The sequence below is a fragment of the Diachasma alloeum genome, unplaced genomic scaffold, assembly GCF_001412515.2.
Source record: "Diachasma alloeum isolate Michigan unplaced genomic scaffold, Dall2.0 Dall_scaffold_00515, whole genome shotgun sequence".
Lineage (NCBI taxonomy): Eukaryota > Metazoa > Arthropoda > Insecta > Hymenoptera > Braconidae > Diachasma > Diachasma alloeum.
In genome coordinates, this window is record NW_021680647.1 from 269,960 (window position 1) to 291,559 (window position 21,600).

Sequence of the window (21,600 nt, forward strand, 5' to 3'; positions counted from 1 at the left end):
TGTTCTTTTTCTTTAGCTTCTTTCTCGAGTTAGCAACTGAATTATTCATGGGGGGNGGGGGGGGGGGGGGATACCGAAGGGTATAGATGTGGGTTCTAGGATAAAATGTTTGTTTTCGTGTACTTCATTTTTACTCCAGTTTCATTCACTTTTGGCAGTTTTAAACAAGTTTTTCTTTTGTTTCAAGATAATTTTTTTTCAACGATTTTTCAAGGATTTTAAACTACCAACTCACTTTTACCTGCATTTTAGGAGTCTTCTAGTAGGTAAATTATCAATTTGAAAATAAATCCCATGACAGCCCGTGTGTGGTAAAATAGTCCATTTCGTCATTACGACGGAAAACACTTTTGACGCATATGAGGGTGCAGCCCAAGCCAAAGGCAAGGACTGCAATCCCACACTGAGAGAAAAACAAACACGTTCTCAAACAAGTCTTGTTTGGACCAACAAAATCGCTAGTTGAAAATTGCCAAAAAAGAATTTGCTTGGTTCGAATTAGAAAGTTCCAAACATGAATAATTGCTCTGTTTTCAACAACGAAATATTTGACTCAAGAGGCGGATAATTTATACGAGACAGTGCGTTGTCAGGATGAAAATATCTCATCTAAAGGAAAATTTATCAAGAAATGTTTTGTCACTAAGTTAGAAGATTGCTATCATATCATTATTATTGTTTCATTTAAGGATTCATTTCTTATCTGTGATTATTAGATAACCGAAACAGAAAACTACCATCCCTTATTTCGCATAACCTAAAACAAACATTTTTTAGGAGCAACATACGTATGGGAGTATCGAATAACGAAGGAGTAGTGCTGGAAATGACATTTCTTGCATGTACAGAAAATGCAGTTATTTTTAACTACTAAATCCATTTTTGCGACAAAAAATTTTCATCTCGGCGCACTCTCTGGATGTTTAGCACAAAAGAATCCTTTTTTGATAATTTTCATAAAACTATTTTCTTGGCATAAGCAAGACTTGTTTGAGAACTCTGTCGTTTTTCTCTTACAAGGAAACCGCCCCGAGTTCCCTCATCGATTTCTATATATTTGGATCGAATAATATGCTGCTATTCGTAATCTGCGAAATGAGAATGAAAGGAAAATTATTCAGAAAGGAACGATAAGAACACAAACATAAAGTTTGGAACAAAATATGTTTGACATGTAAATATACAATTGTTTTGTTCTATAACTTTTGACCCTATCATAAATAAAGAGGTGGGAGCGAAGCAGGCGGTGCGTGGACCTCCCACGCTCTCGCTTAATGAGCTACATCTCTGTAAATAATAGAAATATGATAAAAAAAACACACGACCAAATCTATGTATTTTTTATGGGGCGATAACTTTGATGCGAATTACAAAATAAACTATAATAAACAAAAACGTTGTGACTAATTTGCACTATTATGAACCCTAAGAGCGTTAATATCTCATCAACGGCTAGGTGTAGGGAACAAATTTGAACAACTAATTATATGACGAATTTGATGAGGAACATGTTTTATGTGATTCATTTCTCTCTGTCACCATCGACTTTGTTGATCAACGCATCGGAGCGCGCCGATATCTCGCACAAGTGCTAACGCGCCATCCGCTTCGCTCTCACCTCCGATAACTCTTTATCTATTTTAATTAGAGAAAAAAGTTACAAGGCAAAATATGTGTATTGCACTGTATGTCAGGAATCTTTTGTTCGAAACTTTCCTTCCTATCTATAATTGTTTATGTGATATGATCGCATAAACAATTGAATTATCTATAACAATACCAATAACCGGGATATTCGTGTTCTAGCCTTTGAATTAGCCTTAATCAATAGAGTTTTTTTTATACATTTCATTTCCGGGATAAAACCGTGGTGGTGTATGCTGATAGTTCACTATACGAACATCATATGGAGTAAAAGTATGGTCAGTCTAATAATAGAGAGCACAAGGAAAACACTCCCGTGTCCAGCCAGTGTTTTGTTGTGATTGTTATCGTTAGTTCACTTTGACACCTTCGTAAATACCATATATTGATCTATTGTGTATATCGTGTATATCGTCAAAATTTAAATTTAGTTATAGGACGAAGACGGAGACGTAACTTTGAGAGGCATTTACATCATTATTACTCGCAACAATGAGGGTCAATCCTATGAATGTCATTCAATTACTGCTGACAACATTTCAAGTGATGAATATTCCGGAATCACCTGCAAATAATGAAGAAATCCAATTGAAAAATAGCATTGAGGAAGTTTTATTGAATGCAATGAATGAGTATTCTGGCGTCGAAGTGACGGTAGAAGATTCGTTAAACTTTGAGGAACCTTACAAAGACTGGGACATGGAGATCATCGAAGACGAAGAATACGCACATAACCTTCATGAACCGCCGATTGATACCTGTACCGAAGATAAGGAAAATTTGTCTTACGATTACAAGTCTAGAGCGGTTGCATATTGGCGGAGTGGTAAGAAGAAAATAAATTTAAGTCTAGAATCTGTGAAGCAGAAATTTCGAAAAGTAACTTCAATACGGCAGTTGAGACGGGCACATAACATAAATAAGGGGGGAGGCTATAAAGATAAACTTGATCGGATTTGTAAACATACACTACAAAATTTCAAATCTGCTGTCGATGCTGGAATGATCATATACGATTGTGACTTACGGAAATGGGCATTACAAGCCCAAAAAGATATAGGTAGTGAGGATTTCCGCTTCAAAGCATCCGACAAGTGGATATGAGCATTTAAAAAAGTACATCGTATTGTCTCGAGAAAAATCAATAAATTTGTTACATCGAAAGCAATCGAGAACCGTCACGTTCTGGAGGAAAAATCGGAACAATTTGTTTAGGATGTGAAACAACGGATTGCAATTTACGGTTTATCAAATATATATAACAACGACGTCGGTGGCTGAGTGGATTAGACGCAAGTCTAGTGTGCGAAAGGTTGTGAGTTCGATTCCCCGTGGAACCTAATTTTTCAACGGAAGGCTCCGGCGAGCGGGAGGTTGCTAATAGAGGAACCGCCCGTACCGGCATGGGTTTTCTGTGGTTTCCCCATGCTACTTCTATGTTCTATAGGAGTGCGAATGCGGTACAGTGTAGAATCCACAGCCGCATGCATAGGGTTGGATAGAGTGCCGAATGGGACCCGAAAAGGGACTCCGAGGCCGTAAAATATATATATATATATATATATATAACTCTGATCAGAGCGGCTTTCAGTTTGAAATGCATTCAGGGAGAACACATAGTTATACTATTTAACCAACTATATCAGCCGAAGGGAAACTCCTCTCTCCACTCCTTTTAGTTTTGAACGAACCAAGCGGTCATTTCGGTCCCAGAGTAGAGGAGAAACTGTTTCGTCCTGATAATGTATACGTAGATGTATCCAAATCTGGGAAATTGATTTCAGGTATGAGACTGTGTTCATTCGTCTAATACTTAGTTTCTCATTTATCCGTAATGATGGCGTCGCTCCAATGGTAACGTGTATTTGTTCTATGATCTTTTTCACAACATTTCAAAACTTGGTTGCAATATGTTTTTTTTCCGAATGTTGGTTTGAAATAGTATATTGTGCGCCTAGCCGAGAAAAGTGCCGTTTTAACCTTCTAACATCACGCCGTCCCTTGAATGGCACTTTTCTCGGCGTGGCTCACATACTATTTTTCCGGACGTGGGGCGCTTGAATTTTTTCTTCAATACAATGTTCAGAAGATAATACGAGAACAAAAATACACTGAAACTATATTTATTGAAGTTCTACATAAGTATACATTTCTGTTTTATTTCTTCTATGAATAAGAACTCTCATGTTTGTTTCTTACAGTTAAAGTCTTTAGGAAACTTGAATGAAACATCGATTATATCTTTTGAAAAGCTCGATGTTTTTTTGGCAATTTTTGTTTGTTCCGTCATCATATTTATTATATTCCTCTATGATTGTAAATATTCACTGTCCCATAATTATTGATCGTAATACCTTGAATGTCTTTGGTAGTTATTTCTTGCGTATTCTGCTCATTGATCGTTATATTATAATTATCATTGTTGTTGTTACTCATATCGTCATTGAACTCGCCTCTGATTGTCTCGCTTCTCGAGTTGGATGTTCTCAATGGGAAATGGTTGTTAATTTCCTCTCCAATTCTTGATGTTGTGTAATTCTGAGGAATTTGGACTGCTGGTATATTCTCATTATAATTCAAAAATTAAGTGTTGAGATTAGGCAATTCATTTTCTTTATTTTGAGTCATTTCGTTAATGGACTCTCTCGTGATTGTCTCGTTCCTGAAGTTTTGTGTTTTGCATGGGAGGTTATTGTGGAATTGATGCTGCTGAATTTGTGATCCTGGGTCGATCTACGGCTGCAAAAATGCCGAGGCATTCTGGAAATTGATAGACTCTCTTACCTTTTGACTGATTATTCTCTTGGTTCTCTTGGATTTCTGTATGTATCCTCGAGCAACTGCAGGTGACTGCCACCCTCCTGCAAGTTGAATTAAAGTCATACTTGCACCTGCATCAGCCAGCATTGAGGCCGAAGAACGGCGGAAGCAATGTCCTGTGTAATCAGAGGGTGTATCCAACTCTAGATATTTGGCGATTTCTCGAGGCATGTGAGCAAATGTGTGTTCACCAACGTTCTGATTTGAACATTTCCCTTTGTGATACTGAATGAAAAAGTTGGGCGTTGTGATGTTTGATCCTCGTAATGTCATATATTTCTTTACCAGTGGGTTATACTCAGCATCCACAAGAAAATCCTTGGGTTGACCATTTTTAGTTGTCTCCAAGGAAAATAACAATTCACTTTTTTGTGGATCGTCCTGAACATCTTTAGCCTTCAAATTCCAGAGATCTTGCTTCCTGAGGGTGCCTAACAGTCGAATAACCACAATAATCTGAAAAAAAATGAAGATCGTCATGATTATTTATTTCAAATTCAACACGACAGCTTAATCGCATTCATTCTCCTATATGCATTTCTGTAGCGAAGTGGTCAAGGAGGTTATGTTGATTTTGATTTTCGGTTATTTGTCGATCAATATCTCGGAAACTAAGTGAAATAGCAAAATTCTTGTTAGAACCTTTTTTGTAGATCCTGATATTGTGGGCCAAAAAGGTATCCATAACGATTTTATTATTCCCCTCAGTTTTGGAGATATTGATCGACAAATAATCGAGAATTGAAATCAACTCAACCTCATTGACTACTTCGCTACAGATTTGTTGAGGATAATTACCTTTGTGAGGAGATGATCATAATCAGGTACTGTTGACAAGAATTTGACCACCTGTTCTGGCATCAGAATTTTTGCCTTCTTGGGTACATATACTTTATCTCTCTTCTATAGCCATGCAACAAGCTGTTTATACTTGTCAATGTTCACATTCTGTCTCGCTACCAATACGCTTTTAAGCATTGAATAGACGCACCACAGAGTTGTGGAACAATTTGTCTTTGACAAGTGACCGAAATAAACCATTAGAGTTGGCTCATCAAAGGAATTACATCCCTTCTGTTGTCGCCATTTCATGAAATCATCATATCGTTTTATATATTTCTCTTTAGATTTTTCAGGTAGGGTATCATCAAAATAGATTGGTGCTTCTTCGAGAATTTCACGAGGTATATCGCTGTCATCACTCGCCATAAATGGGTGATAATTATAATCGCCATATAATCGGGTTATATATTCGTCACTCATGTTTATCCTCTTTCATTAATCTCTGATTCGTAATTAATGACATATCACATATTTTACGCAATGAATTTTGTAGAGACTAGGAGAATACTATACACATTACACAGTAAAATTTGTGGACAAGTGGAATTTATTAAGATGGTGGAGTCACCGTGAGAATAAAATTTTTTTATTTCAAGCCGTATATTTAAGTCACGACGAACATTGAGAATATGGTTTGTGGCTGGAAATAGCCAGCACGGACCATGAAGAGAGTCTTTTCCAGGCGAGGAGTTATTTTTTATGACGGGAGAGCAGAACATCGTTACCTTCCTTCTAAATTGGCGAGAAAATGGAGCTTTTTCCGCCCCGAGTTCGGAAAAGTCTATTATTGGTGCATTGATGGACCGGACACTGTTCTCCAGTCGGGCAAGCTACCAAAACGCAATAAGGATGTGAAGGTAATAATTATACCTCAAGGGACAACTGGAAAACTCCAACCACTCGATGTTTTCGGATTTAGAGTTTGGAAAAATTTCGTAAGACATTTCTCTGATAGCATTATATTAATGGATTATGATTTGAATTTACATTTAAAGAATAATGTCATTAAGTTGCAATCCTTAACTCATAATCAATTGTCGTCAGGGCCGGCGGTTGGCGTGTGGTATGTATGGTTTCCACCACACACGGGAATTGTATGTGTATAGTGGATCCTACACTCTAGCCCGAGATTCTTTTTTCCCCATTCATTTATTTATCCACAGTTTTGAAGTTTCTTACTCTTTTATCCACTTGTAAGAATGTCTCCGGGTGCTCTCGACGCCCTCCCCTCGAATTCGGTAGTGACGCCCCTTCGTCCCATTATTCAGAACACTCCACAGCTGAGCTAGCCCCCTGCCGACAGCTGTATGGTATAACAGCCCATATACCTGTTTGGGTGTAAGTGACATTGGGCAGCATAAAGATCTTTAATAGTAGTAGTGGTAGAGGATGGATAGATGTATTACGAGGATAAGTAAGAGACCGAGGATAGAACTCGAAGAGTCAGGGGAAGAGTCACATGTTTCCAAAGTCCCTTTGCAACCTGACATAACCTCTGCCAGTGTTATTGAATCTGATGTACTTAACTCGTCCAATATGCTGACTGATACTAATCAGAACATCACAGGTACATATTTATCATCAGATTTGCTATATAAGCTAATTCATGATCCATTAAATGTACATGTACTCTGTTTTGTAGATTCTAACAGGCCCAAACCTCCAAATCTTGACACTTTCTCTCGTTGGAAAACGGAATAAGCAATCTGTATAACGTGTACAGACGCAGTGAAGAAGAAGTTACCAATCCCCATTGGTAAGAATTCTCAAAATTCACGGGAGGTTTTTGTCACTGGAGGATACACTTGCTGGACCAATGCTTATAGGGCATTTCCTGCTCATGAAGTGAGTCACTTCCATAAAACCTGTCATCAGCTACTGGTCAGTTCAACAAGTGAGAACGTAGTACAACGTATCTCGACCGTCAAGGAAAAAGAGATATTAGACAATAGAATGGCGTTGCAGAAGATATTCAGTACGATTAAGACCCTAGCTACTCAAGGCCTACCGCTCAGGGGCAGTAACAACGACGAACGTTCAAATCTATCACAATTTTTAAAAGCGAGATCAGAAGATGTGCCAGAATTGAAGGCGTGGTTGGATCGAACGGGATATAAGTGGCTTCATCACAGTGTACAGAATGAAATGCTCGCTCTCATGGCATCGAGAGTTCGTGAGAAGAATCTTCAAGCAATTCGGGCCGCACCTTTCTTCTCTTTGACCTTGGATAAAACCACCGATATCTCGCGATTAGAACAAATTTCAATGTCTTTCAGAATTGTCTCAAGTGATTTGTGCATTAGTGAAATCTTCTTTAGTTTTCACGAAACGTCTGATACAAAATCAGAGACTTTGTTTCACATCGTGAAAAATGTTCTTGAAGAATACAAATTGGAGATAGGCAAGTTACGTGGTCAGTGTTATGATGGCGCTTCGAATGTCTCTGGGAGGATCTCGGGTCTTCAATCTAGGATCAGAGGAGTCGAGGAACGTACATTATACGTCCACTGCAATGCACACAAACTTAATCTCGTTGTACAGGATGCTATGGAGGGTGTCGATGCTGCACGAAATTTCATTGGGATAATCAAGGATCTCATCAATTTTGTGAGAGATTAGCCGAAGCGTTTAGCCCAGTTCCGAGATCTACAATCTTTATTGTCAGTCGAAGATCAGGGTGACAGCCCTGCTTTGATAGCCTTCTGCCCAACTCGGTAGTGTATGAGAGTGCGATCTTTGAAATCAATTTACCCAAAGACTAATTACAATGCAGCATTGCAATTTTTTGATGATCGGAGCAACGATCGTGAAGTGGATAGCAGTATTTCGGCAAAGGCTAGGGGATTTCTGCAGCACTTGGAATCCTTTGAATTTTATTTCTTGCTGACTTCGATTATTGAAATATTTGACAGAATTGAGATTCTGTACAAAGAGCTCCAGAGCTCAAATTTGTGCGTACTTGACTCCCATGAGAAAATTAATGCCGTGCTTACTCAATTAGAACACATGAGGGACTCCAAGTTCGAAACGATTTGGAATAAAGCTACTGATCGGGCAAAGAGCCTGGAGCTTGACGAGCCACAACTGCAGCGCAAGCGCAAAATTCCAAAGCGTTTAGAAAATAGCGGTGCCAGTGCACCCTACGTGTTCCAAACCCCGAAAGAGTACTATCGGAAAATCTACTACGAAATTTTAGATTCTGTGGTAGTGTCTCTGAAGGATCGCTTCAATAGTGATACAACTCAATTTTTGAACAGCCTGGAGGCTTTCGCAGTAGGTACTGGAGGATCTGCAAAAGAAATCGGTGCTTTCTATCGAGAAGATTTCGATGAAGAAGTACTCCGTCGAGATCGTGATGATTTCTTGAAGATAACTCCAAAGAAGAAGATAGTTCTGCATACTGTAAAGGATGTTGTAACGTTCTTCAAGGACAATTTATGGTGTGTTGGATTGGTACCCGAGTACTTCAAATTCATTCAATTGTTATTGACGATACCAAACTCAACATGCACAAATGAGCGAAGTTTTTCCACTCTGCGGCGTTTAAAAAACTATCTCCGATCTACGATGCTCCAAGACCGACTTAACAATATTGCTACCCTTTACGTTCACCACCAATTAGTTGAAGATTTAGATTTGCAGGAAATTATCGATGAGTTCATCAACCGGCACCCGAAACGGGCGACAACATTCGCTACTATAAACAATAAATAATAATTGAAATAATTATGAAAATCTGTAAATGTCCAACATTCCATTCGACATTGTTCCCCCTCCTCCCCCCTCTTCGCAAGCAGCACCACACACGGGCATTTGGCCAACCGCCGGCCCTGATTGTCGTCACCACGATATGTCAATCTCTTTAAATATGCTTGGTACAGAAGCGGTTACGTAGAAACCAAACCAGGTGAATTCGAAAATCCCGTCCTTTTCGCATTCGGTGAATCTTACAAATCATAATGCGAAATTCCAGGATGTACGAATATTGCTATTATTCGTGGTTCTTGATGCAAAAAGTCATTATGTTTCAAACACTTCTTCGACGACTATCATTATTGGAAAAAATATCATGAATGAATAAATGAGGAAAATTATAATAAGACTTTAAAATATGATTTCCTTAGCGCTTTATGATAGGAAAAATAAGGAAACGTATGAGTAGTGATGAAGTTGCGGAGGTGGAGTAAAGGAAAGATAGAAAGAAAGAAATGATAATGGAATTGTCAGATCATTATATGAATTCCTAGGTATGTACAAATATAAATAAAAGAGATATACAGAAAAAATATTTTCCAACATCCCTTCATCCTTCTCATGAATTCAGAAGGAAGGCTGTACTGGGCTGCACTGTAGTCATTCCTTCTCCCAAAACTACAGTATCCGCAGAGGCTACTCCATTTCTTCTTGCAATTCTCACTTGTATCACAAGGAAGTGTTTATTACGAAATATTTCTATATTTCAACTCTAAAAGTCACCGACGTCAATGGCCGAAGCGGCTAGGTGCGAGCCTAGTGTGCGAAAGGTTTTGAGTTCGATTCCCCGTGGAACCGAGTTTTTTAACCGGAGGCTCCGGCGAGCGGAAGGTCGCTAATATAGTGACCGCCTGTACCAGCATGGGTTTTCCGTGGTTTCCCATGCTACTCCTATGTTCTATAGCAGGGATGGGCAAAGTCGGAACCTCGGGAGCCACGGCCATAAAGCCCTATTAGACCCATTGTTCGGAATACAATACCCCAATTGCGTGAGGCCCAGCGTAGTCAGAGTGGGGGTAGCAGCGTGCACGAAGAGGGGCGCAGTTAGACAGAGAGACCGCCACGCGCTCTCCCTCAAAATTTAAAAAACCTTACCGCCTAAAAATTCAAACAAATTTTCATCAATTCAACTTGAAAAATGCTTAGTTGTACCGGGGGTAATTGTTAAAACATCATGGTGCCAGAAATTGATTATTTCTTAGTCACCTTAATAGTGAATAATTATTTTATTAAAAATTGAAAAAAATATGAGATGTCAGTTCTTTAAAATTTAATTAATTAATTATTAATTTAAAGTTTAACTTATAAGTTTTGCCCACTCTTGGCCAGCATTTTTCATAGCTGCTCAACGGAAACCACGGGAAGGTGGTAGGCGTATTCCGTCAGGAAAACACTAAAAGAAAAAAATGTTTTGATAACATGAATAAAATTCTAGCCGCAAACTAATTGATCGTTAGCGATTAGATTTTTTGTAATTTTCGAAACCATTTTCTTCTCTCAGTGTTGGAAGGAAAGAAAATTAAGGAATGGGAAGGAATGGCGGGAAATATTGGGAAGATAAGAAAATTGGATGCACAACAACATAGAAACTCCATGCCCCGATTATTAATAAGCCATGCACCATACGTCATGCAATAAAAAATTATTAATGCGAAAAGTGGGACTCCATGGTAGCTGCTAATTTTTCTAAATCAGGTGAATAATTACTTATTGCAATTAATATTGAATCTTTGAGAGTCGAGTCCGATAAAATTGTGCGATTTGACGATTTAATGTGGTTCATATGTGAAAATCCCGACTCACATAAATATGAGGTACCGAACGAACAGGCAATTCTTTTATAAACAAGTAAAAGATTCGGATACGCGTTTGTTTCGGAAATTTTTTGCCAAATATCATCTGAAGTCAGTTGCAAAAGCTCTTTGTCGCGTTGTAAATTGATTATCTCGTGATAAATCTCAACTTTATTTACCGGGTGGGAATTTTTAATAGTTAAGGAGATAATTCGGCGGATGTCTACGTCAGACTTCTTGGGAGAACGTAAAAATTCGATTATCTCGCCCGTTTCAACTATATCTTGAAATCTAGAATTAATGATATCTAAAAGCTGTTCAGTACATACAGAAAAATTGGCAAAATCCAGTGTGATACCTTCATGCTTATCCGCAAGACTCTGTAGTCGTGAGAAAACAAAAGGTATAGAATTTTTATTAAATTCAGCAATTGTGGAGGACAGGAAAAATTTGAAATTTTGAAGAATTTTTAGGTACTCCCAAAAAAATTTATTAGGGCCCTGCATTTGCTTGTTGTAAAAATTGATATTTTTCGTCAAGTCAGCGGTAAATGCAAGCATCGAAAGCCAGGCAATATCGCTCAATTCACTATGTTTTTCATTGCGGGATTCGAAAAAAGCTACGATATCATCCAGATTTTCCCAAAACCTATCGAGCATAACGCCCTTGCTCAGCCATCTTACTTCTGTGTGATATAATAAATCGCGCGATTCTAAATCATTTTGTTCTTTGAAAAGATTATACAAACGATGCTGCAGCGGTTTCGAAATTATTGAATTAATTAATTTTACAACTACTGAAATGACGTCAACGGAAATTTTCTTTACACATAATGCTAATTGATGTAGGATACAATGAAAGTGGCTGAATTTGGGAAAATCTGAATCATTTTTGCATCTCGCAATAAACCCTTTCACGCGGCCGGTCATGTATAGAATTTTACCTTAGATTTTGATGAAGAATAAGATTTCATGCTCATCGAAATCGGTGAGGGACACTCGGGACGGTTTCCTTGTCAGTGCATAAGCCAGAAAAGTTTTCCTTCGGCCATGTGACGAACAATATTTTTTTGGTCATAACGGCCATAGGCAGGGCCGCAGGTTCCAAAAATGACAAAAAATTTATTTATTTCATTTTATCAAAGTTTTTACAGATAATTTTTCTTAATCATTCGGGAAGTAAGTTTCATGTGTCCTTCCATCAGCCGAAAGAATTATAAGATTTTTATCGAACATGAAAACATGCCGGTTTCGAAAAAGTGGCAAATATTCTTAATTACTCAAGTATCCCAGAAATGAGTAATTTTAGGAGAAAATGTCAAGATATTCATTTCGTAAGAACTTGAATTTCCCACGAAAAATTATCTCATTTGGTCGTGGCACCTTTTTCTACCTCATCAATTCCATTATTATATTACAAAAACATTGAATTATCTCGAAGAAAAAACATTAAACCCATCAAAATCCCTTTCTAAGTGAACATCTCACCTATAAAATCAAATAATCAGAAAATAGGAAATCAAATTTTTGTTCATGCTCTACAGTAAAAGAGTTCCTTCCTCCGTGAGAATGTGCTGTGCCCCATCAGTTACATCTCAGATCTCAGAACTGAGCACAGCAGATTAATGTACCGCGAGTAGGAAATCCTCTTGTTTTGTCGTTTTATTTCACTCCATTTTATTTTTCTCAGAGAGGAAGAATTAAGAGGGTCGCTACAGTGGAATGGGGTAGCTTCCGAATGCGAAATGCAGAAAATCTCGGATCCGGGGGTATAGGCAGTGGGTAATAGCTGGCTGTTGAAACTATCGAGTTTTTCCCATCCGCATTCCCTCGAATAATCTCGGAGCCTTTGCAAGGGTACATCAATCTCAAATCCACGGTGTAGTATATCGTGAAACTTGAGAATATTTTCTGCAAACCTCCTGTGCAATTTCTTTCATTCAACTCATTTTGATTAAAATTTTGTTACCGAAATAAAAACAATTTTGTATCTGGAAAACCCGTTTTTTTCAATTTAGGCGAGGTTGGGCTAAAATGGACACTTGACTTTTTAAAAAATATTAGTGACGAGTTGAAATGTTGATGAAATTTAATATTTTTTTTTTCAATACAAAGAGCAATTTTTCCCTTTGTGATGAGTCTAAACTGAGCTCTATTGATACGTTTGTTTCTGAGTTATGAATAATTTTTAAAAAGTCTAAAGTGTCCATTTTACCCTACCCTCCCTTAATGTAAAATACCCACTTTATAAAATAGTTGTTCGCGTTGTTTAAGCAATTTTAATGGTTGATAAGAACATAGCACAAAGAATTTTCTTTAAAGAACCATGAAAACATTAAATAAAACTTCAGAAGTGAAAAAAAACCACCATTTGATAAGTTTTTGATCATTAAAACAATTCTGAAAATTCTTAAATTTAAATAACAATTGTTTTTGTTTTTTTTTTTTTTCATTCGATAATGAGCATGAAAAAAGTACAGTGGACTCTGATTAGAGGCATATTGGTTAGTGTCGAACTTCCCCTCAATTTTTTTGTCTCGCCGCTCGAGCGCTTCCCCCACTCTGTCCCCACCCAAGCCGGAGAGTAAACACTCCAATATTTTCTTCAAATTGCTATTGTCTTCCGATTCCAGTAAAGACGAAAAATAAAATATTCTGCATTTGAATTGTCGATCAAAAAATTTAGTCCACTTCTGGCTGTCATGGGGGGAGGATCTCGTTTTGTTGACATAAAATTAATTCGAAATTGGATTAAATAAAATAATGAAGCGAGGTAAAGAAAACGACTGTAACATTTTTGATTCACATGGTTCGTTAACTCCAGAAGAAATATCTGTTCTATGGAATGTTAGGTACAAAGCTTCTGTGATCAAATATAGTCAATGAAATTAAAAATATTGATAATAAAAAAATCGTCTGAATCTATATGAATATTGCTATTATAGTTGAAGCTGTGAACTAGAGTTTATCATTAAAATAAAGTGTTGAATTGAGAGAGAAAACAAATAGTATTTTTCATTTTATCGTTCCCAGTTCTCGGAAGTCGGGCTCGGCGTGAGCGCGTAGTGGGGGCAGGGAAATAGAGTCGAATTCTCCGAAATCGCTTCCCCTATCCCGCAAAACAGTCGACTCTAACCAGAGTCCACTGTACATTCTTGCTGAACGGGTGGATGTTACTTCCTCAAATTTTAGGGGTCTATAGCACCCCTAAATGCATAAATGCATTTAATTTTAAATTTCAATCGGAAAATTGACGGAAATGATTTGTTTTGTTCATAACAAAAGACTTATGAGTAAAAACAAAAAATATTTGTGTCTGAACTCTAGAAACATATGATCTCTATCCCCAATAAATTTGAACGTTCCGATATAATTTAACCTATTAGATATGCCAATAAGAATGAGAACCACTGATATCGAATCTTCTGCTAGTTTTAGCTTCGTCGATTTTATTACAATCACGAAAAATTGAATAGCAAGTAGATGCATAAACCTCCGATTCTCAAGAAATGTCGTTAGCCATGAATCCGAGTGAACGATTATCCTAAGACGGAAACCAGAGAGATAAAATAAACAAACAAAATTTGATAATGGTTAAATGATCATAATCATAATGACAATAAAGAAATGGGCGATGAATGGGGAACAGGATTCAGGGACGTGAGTTTTCGCAGACTCATTCAATCGCTTGTCCGCTACATTATTGTCTTGAGAGGTCGGGGGTATTGAGAAATTAACCTTGAGACGGAACTGATTAATGAAGACTCATCACGCCTTCTAATGGTCTCACTGGGCGATAGGAAATTATTATTATTTTTTTCAACTTCGGGAGGAAAAAAAATCGTCATTAAGGTAATTGGTGAAGGAGAATTGATTCCGTGTCTTCAGGTGGTTATTATTGTTATGATTTCCGACTTTTTAGTGAGATACATATTTGGAAAGAGTTTTTTATTACTTTAATGGATTTTTTTCAAAGGAATTCATGTTTTTTTGAGTAACTGGAGAGTTAATAAAGTGAGAAGAGTTATTTTAATAGGCAATTTAGGTTTTATAAAATGTTCTTTTCACATTTTCCTCTGAAATCACACATTCCTGTGATACTCACGTAATTAAGAATGTTTATCAAATCTATAATTTTTTGGACCGATGGAAGAACACATGAAACCAACTTTTCGGATGATTGAGAAACATTATCTGCAACATCTGTGACAAAATGAATCAAACGAATTCTCTATTATACTCAGGTTTTCATGGGATTTATTTTCAACTAAACGAAGAGCCATCCGAAACATTAAGGGTATTATGGCGGGGTCCATAGCTGGAAAAAAAAGCAGAGAATTCAATGAAAATTGCAGAATACATTATTCGATCCATTTGAACGCCATGTGCAAAATGTCAAGACCCCCACCTAAATACTAACAATGGGAATAATTTTTGAAGTTGCTACTTATACACGCAGTTGAATGGGGCATCGGTAATTTTTGCGAATTTCCTACATTATCGATAGATCAATAACGTAGGAAAAGCACTAAAATTACCAATGCCCCATTCAAACGCGTGTATAAGTAGCAACTTCAAAAATTATTCCCATTATTATTGTTTAGGTGGGAGTCTTGACATTTTGCACGCGACTTTCAAATGGATCATCTTCAGCAATTTTCATTGAATTCTCTGCTTTTTTCCAGCTATGGACCCCGCCATAATACCCTTAAACCTCTCACAACCCCTTGGTAGCGCCTGCATTCGGTGCATATTTTCTATTTCCTTTCTGAATAATCAAGTTAAGTCGGTGGGTTAAAATTTTCATCGACATGAAGGGGACGAATGCACGCATAAAGAATATCTTCAATGATCTAATCTCTAAATATCTGAAGTTCCACAACAACAATCAGTTAAACCACGTGTTAAATTGATGTTTGTGTCGTAACAGTCCCTCTCAGCAGGATCGATCTGATGTCCCAGTTAACAGTGAAGCAAGAAAGGACGCGGGTGGGAGAGAGCCCTCGATTGGGAAGACGTGTGAGGGGATAGAGAGATTCGGTCGAAGGTTGGAGCCGCTGGCGAACCCCGGGACGAGGGCAGGCATTGACCTAGATGCCCTCTGAATGCTATGAGAGTCGTCCCTGGCCCTGGTGCGCATGCATCCCAAACACATGACGGGTCTCTACCACCTCAAGTCCCTGCACTGGTCACGAGTCTGCGTCATTTTATCTCGAGCCATCTCCACACGAACACATCCACATAGGGGGGATGTATTTCTCTTTTTCATGACTCTGTATCCTGTGAGAAAGGGAATGAATCGGTGGGGATTCGAGAAGTATCGCTATCTAGAGAGGAGGGAGTGCGAGGTTGTCGGCACGACTCTCCCTCGAGCCAGCCACCGCGTCTCGGGTATTGATCGCGTCTGCGATCTCGTAATGTTCAGCGATATGGCCGAAAATTTTTTCACGTGTCGCTGAAATTATTCCGGGAGTTTTGGAGGATTATGTAAGGAGTTTTAGAGAAATTTTGTTAGAAAAACATTGAAATTTCAGGGACAGGTGACTAATGGTTCTCAGGAGAGTGACAGTAAATTCGATTTAGGGAATTGAATAATGGAACTGAAAACAAATGAATTTCAGTGGAAAGTCAATGAAATTATACATTTTTGAGCAGCAAGACGACGGGAATTCTCCAACTTACATTAATTTTCAATCAAAACATGATTATTTGCTATCAAATTATACGGAATTTTTTATGAATTCAGAAATCAAGAATATATTTACGTGAATTTTGCTGACTTCTATTAATTTTTATGGAGTAATTGAACTGAAAAAGACAGTTTCCATTTATTTTTCCATGGAATTTGAAATTTTTAAAAACGAAATTCTTTACAATTTCAGTGGGACTATAATGTGATAGAAATTTCCAAGAATTATATCGGAAATTTCAGCCAAAAATCTTGAACAGTAATCCTTGAACATGTTTGCCAAAATTTTCGGTAGGGTAACCAGACCAGTAGGTAGACACCGACCAAAAGATAGACGTTTTCAACTTTTTTTAAAATATTCTATAAAAAATATAATAGAAATTGTATTACAAATTTCCATTTTTGATAATAAAATTAATCTAAACAATACGATGATTTTTTTATTTTTTATTGATGAATATATTGAAGGTAAAGAAAACAAATGCTCGGGAGGTAAAGTATTGGCCCTCACTGGCGATGTGAGTAGTTAGACAACAGTCACACAGTGTTGACGGAACAATGTGAAAAAACAGTCATGACGACAAATGAACACGGTCTCTGTTCGATTATTATTATCGAAAAGGATCATTCTTCATTTTTAAACATGCAAAAGGATGAATTTGTTTGACTTACCATTAAATATGACCCTCTATCTATTGGTTACTCACCGTCTATCTTCTGGTTAGTCGTCTGTCGAAAAATTCACATAAAGGGGGAGGATAGTGCTTTCGAAAAACAAATATGCCATTTTAAATTTAATGAGTGTTTGACAATTCAAAAAAGTCAAAAGTGTCTATTTTGCCCCACTTTCGCCTATAGTGTATTGAGTTCTTCGGGATTTTCATTAGAACTGTAATAAAAAATGCAATAATTCTCATAAAAATTGCAAAAAATATGGTCTTTTTTAATTTTTATTCGTGAAATTTCCCTCACAACATTGCAATTTTTACTTTAATTACTATTATTAATTACTATTATTCTTTAAAAAATGCCTCAAGAATATTATAATTTTTGCTAGAATTATTGACTAGATCTATTATATATTCATTACAACTGAAATTGAAAGGATCAATAGGATTCATTCGTTAATGTATAGTTGAAAAGTTTTATCCTCGACCGATTATTTTGTATATATTTCCAAAACAAGTAAATTGAAAAGAACATGTCACAAGAGTTTTCCGTAGATAGATAAATTCTCTACAAAAAGTATTTGTCTACGTTTTGCGATAAACCTACGCATTTCTGAGATATTTGCAAAAAAAACTTCAACTAAATTTAGAACTTTTTCCAGGCCCTCTACCTATTTCGCACTGAATCGATTTTACCTTTATCTTCAGTCAATTATGAATAGAAAACTACTGTTGTGAATACCCTTTAAGTTTTTCAGTATTTTCAGACGATGTCAACAACGATTAAGTCCAGGCAATTAAGGCAGATTGTGGGAGAATAATAATGACACATGATAAATTTATTTTTCTGTTCAAATAAGAATTGGAACGGAGTTGTAAATGTTCAAACAATCATTTTTGGAGCATGTAAACAATAGATAAAGAGGAAAAAAATACCCAGAGACTTGAATAATAATGTTATATCTGTAGGCAATTGCTCAGACGAGCTAAAAATGAAATTCAATCGGATTATTTCGCCGATATCTCGAAAACTGTTGAGTGTAGCGAACAATGTCACCATATCTTTTTATAGCTCGTGAAATTTCCTACAAAACATGTCTTAACACATTTTTCTCTAAATCTCTTACCCTCGGAGATATCCACGATTTATTTTCGCTTGTTTTTTTTTTCGTGCAATTTTCGACCTTCCAAAATTGCCAAAAAATGAAAACACTTTTTCATCACGCTGTGACGAAAAGTGAATTTCCGCCACATTGTGTTGAAAAATATTGTTCGTAACTCGTGAAAAAATGTTTTTTAGCTCGTGATTATAGCTCTTACAATATTGAAAATTCGTATTTTAGATAGGCGCAATCGGTCGAACAGTTTCGGAGATATTTAACCTTTTGTATAAATCTATTTTATTAAAGGGTTGAATATCTTCCTGTAGACACCCTGTAGCATGTGGTTACGATTGTATGCCTGTCATAAGGACAGGGAATACGCTACGGATCCATTCGGAAGCCTACTAACAATGGAATTGGTAGAAATAAAAAAAAGAGAAGGACTAATAACGCAAAAAGTAACGGTCACATGCCTTCTGTCGGATGGGCTCGAACCCCTGCTTGTTTTTTCATTGAACTTGAGGTGGAACAATTCACAACTACTGAGTAGATGAAAATAGTGACTTTATTTATGAATGTGAATTTTTAATGCGTATTTTATTACAAAATCAATTTTTTGAATTCAGTAGTGAAGTGGTAAACGGAGATAAGTCGACTTATCTCCCAGTTGAGTTTTTGAGGAATATTTCCGAATCTAAGGGAGATAGCGGAATTTTCGTAATTACATTTGTTGTAGCACGCAATCAGCTCCACAAAAAAGGTTATAATAAAAATTTTGCTATCTCTCTTAGATTCTGACATATTGATTGAAAACTGGTCAATAGTCAAAATTGAGTTATCTCCTTTTACCACTTCGCTACTGATTCATTTGCAAAAATTTACGAATACATTTAATTGGATATTTTTTAAAATGAATAACATGATTTTTTAATAAAAAATGAGTTTATTTTTTTTATAAAAAAATATGAAAATACTTTTAATAAAATTGTCATCAACATTTTTTTTATGATCGCACACGCAACTATCGCGAGACTCATTTTTTAACCCCTATAAATCGCTACGCAAATGTCCTTAACCGTGAACGTCTAGCTCACTCACCTCTTGAACCCTGAAAAATAATTGTCCCCTCGTCATCGGCATAACTTATCCTCCATTCAATCTAATTCAAATGTCTGATTCTCACCAGATCATTTATTTCGGTCCACAAATTCCCCCAGTCAGAGGATTAAGTAGGTTTCCACGAGGAAAGAAGAAGAAATCATTGATACAAAAAATATTCTCCACCTTTTATTTTACTCCATTCAACCGTTCATTTTTGTTTTTGTACCTGATGAGGATCGCGAGTTTTCTCGACTGTACTGCGTAGAAAGTCGTTCTCCACCCCTCCCCTCATCAAGCACTTGAGACACGATTGGTGGGCCAGATAATTCCACAGTTTCGTCAACCGTTCACTACGTTCACGCGTGTATGGGTTTTAATGATGAAACATTTTGTTACGAAAATATATTATTGATTGAGTTTTTTTTGTACATGTTTCGATGCCCGAAACCGTTCAAATGAGACTTAAACTCCATTTCAAATCTGTTTACCGCACAAAATAGAGAGAAAAATCACAAGTTTTGGGGTCAACAGTGACCCCAGTTGATAACCAGAGAAATTTAAGTTGAAAACATGACAATCTCTGTAGCTTCACTATTTCCTTCATAATTCCTTTTATTCGACACTAAAAGCATTTTTTCAACTTCTCAGAAACTATTGAAAAGAAAAAAATCCTCGTATTGAGTTTCCCATCTCAGATTTCTCCGCTTATCATCCTTAAACAGATTCGTTATAATTTCAAGAAATGAAATGTTCACAATTACCTGAAGAAGCTAACCCAATCCAATTTTTTATGTTTCAGACATCAACAGAGCCATAACAAAGGACCCCGTGACCTCCAACGTACAAAAATTTCGCATAATACCATTAATTTTTCTAAAACCCCATAAACTCGAGTGATAACTACAGGATGATAGAATAATCCTGAATCCCCAAGTTATGTGTAAAGACGAACAAAATCCCATAATTACCTCTTGAACCCAGTGAGCTCCCCGAATCGGTGCCATATTGAATAAACGTAGTGACATCATGACTCATAACGATCCCGGGACCACAGTTGATCCGGTCCTGACTTCTGCCTAAACCGGATAACCCTCCTAAAAACACCTAAACCTCATAATCCGTGATGATATGTGCATAGGTAATCCTAGGGTACCCAGTACCATCAGGTCCTCTGTATCAATGTCAATATGCGAGGGGCTGCCAGTGGTTCAGTGTCATCAGTAACCCTAAAAGTTGGTGGTACAACAGTTCAAAATAATCTAAGAATATCGAACAATATAGCATCAGCCGCTGTGCGGTACAATGATACTACCCTTGTCAACAATACAAATAACAATACAAATAGTCGTATCAACACTATTGGAATGGGTACTGGTGATGTTGCACTGGCACCAACATCCAGGATGAGTCCACCAACAAGTATGGATACATCAGAGGGTCCCCACACAATGGTGAGTGGTTCAACAGTTGCACTTGTTAAGGCTGAAACACCAGAGCACATGGCTGGTACATCAATAGGGCCAACATCAGCATCAACACTGAGTGGTCCAGTTGGTTCTGGTAACTCACTGTTTGCCGGTATTGCCAGCAGTAATAAACGACCCAGGCCAGATGATTGGTTAGCACCAAACAGTCCAAATTCACCTCAAACATTGTCAAATCAGCAGTTGATTTATACAACACCACAGCAGCAACTTGATAGAACACCACCACCGGTATCTACGACGCAGACACCACCGCTCAAGCAGCAAGCTATGCAGCAACCTATTACGTTATCAACGGGAGTTGGACAGGGACAGCAGACCAGTAATAATGGTTATGTCAGCCCCATGAGCTCGGGCAGTTATGATCCTTACAGTCCAAATGGAAAAATTGGTGAGTTTGTGTTTTTTATATTTTATTTATTTGGGTGGAAAGGAGAAAAAAGGAGCTGAAACAAGCGAACGGAGTCGATCTAGACGAAATTAGGGTTGTGTGAATATTTTTAAATCATGTGCGAAACTCGTTCGCACTTGCAAAATGTTTGCACATATGATTTTTTGACCCTTAAACTCTTAAAATCCCCTTAATCGAATCTTATTTGAATTACAAATTTTCATTTTCTAGTGACTTTATACATTAATTAAACATTTTTATCTCTTCCCAAAAACGTTTATTCATCAAAGATTTTATTCGAAGGAAAGTGTA

At 37.1% G+C, this 21,600-nt stretch overlaps 2 protein-coding genes across 4 annotated transcripts in view; both read left to right on the forward strand.

The window, feature by feature from the left end:
- The window catches only part of LOC107042756 (ecdysone receptor), a 167,553-nt gene that overhangs the window by 90,235 nt on the left and 55,718 nt on the right, over positions 1 to 21,600 (forward strand). For 2 of the 3 annotated variants that reach the window (XM_015263936.1, XM_015263938.1), the window contains exon 3: positions 20,213 to 21,288. In XM_015263936.1, coding sequence (XP_015119422.1) covers positions 20,601 to 21,288 — 688 coding nt within the window. In that variant the 5' untranslated portion in view covers positions 20,213 to 20,600. Of the gene's footprint in view, positions 1 to 19,753; positions 19,778 to 20,212; positions 21,289 to 21,600 lie in introns of those variants that run through there. The other variant, XM_015263937.1, reaches the window with a different exon arrangement.
- On the forward strand, positions 6,697 to 9,494 carry LOC107042748 (zinc finger MYM-type protein 1-like). Its single transcript, XM_015263928.1, is given in 3 exon segments — positions 6,697 to 6,874; positions 7,031 to 8,760; positions 9,432 to 9,494. Coding segments are annotated over 3 exon segments (1,971 nt in total).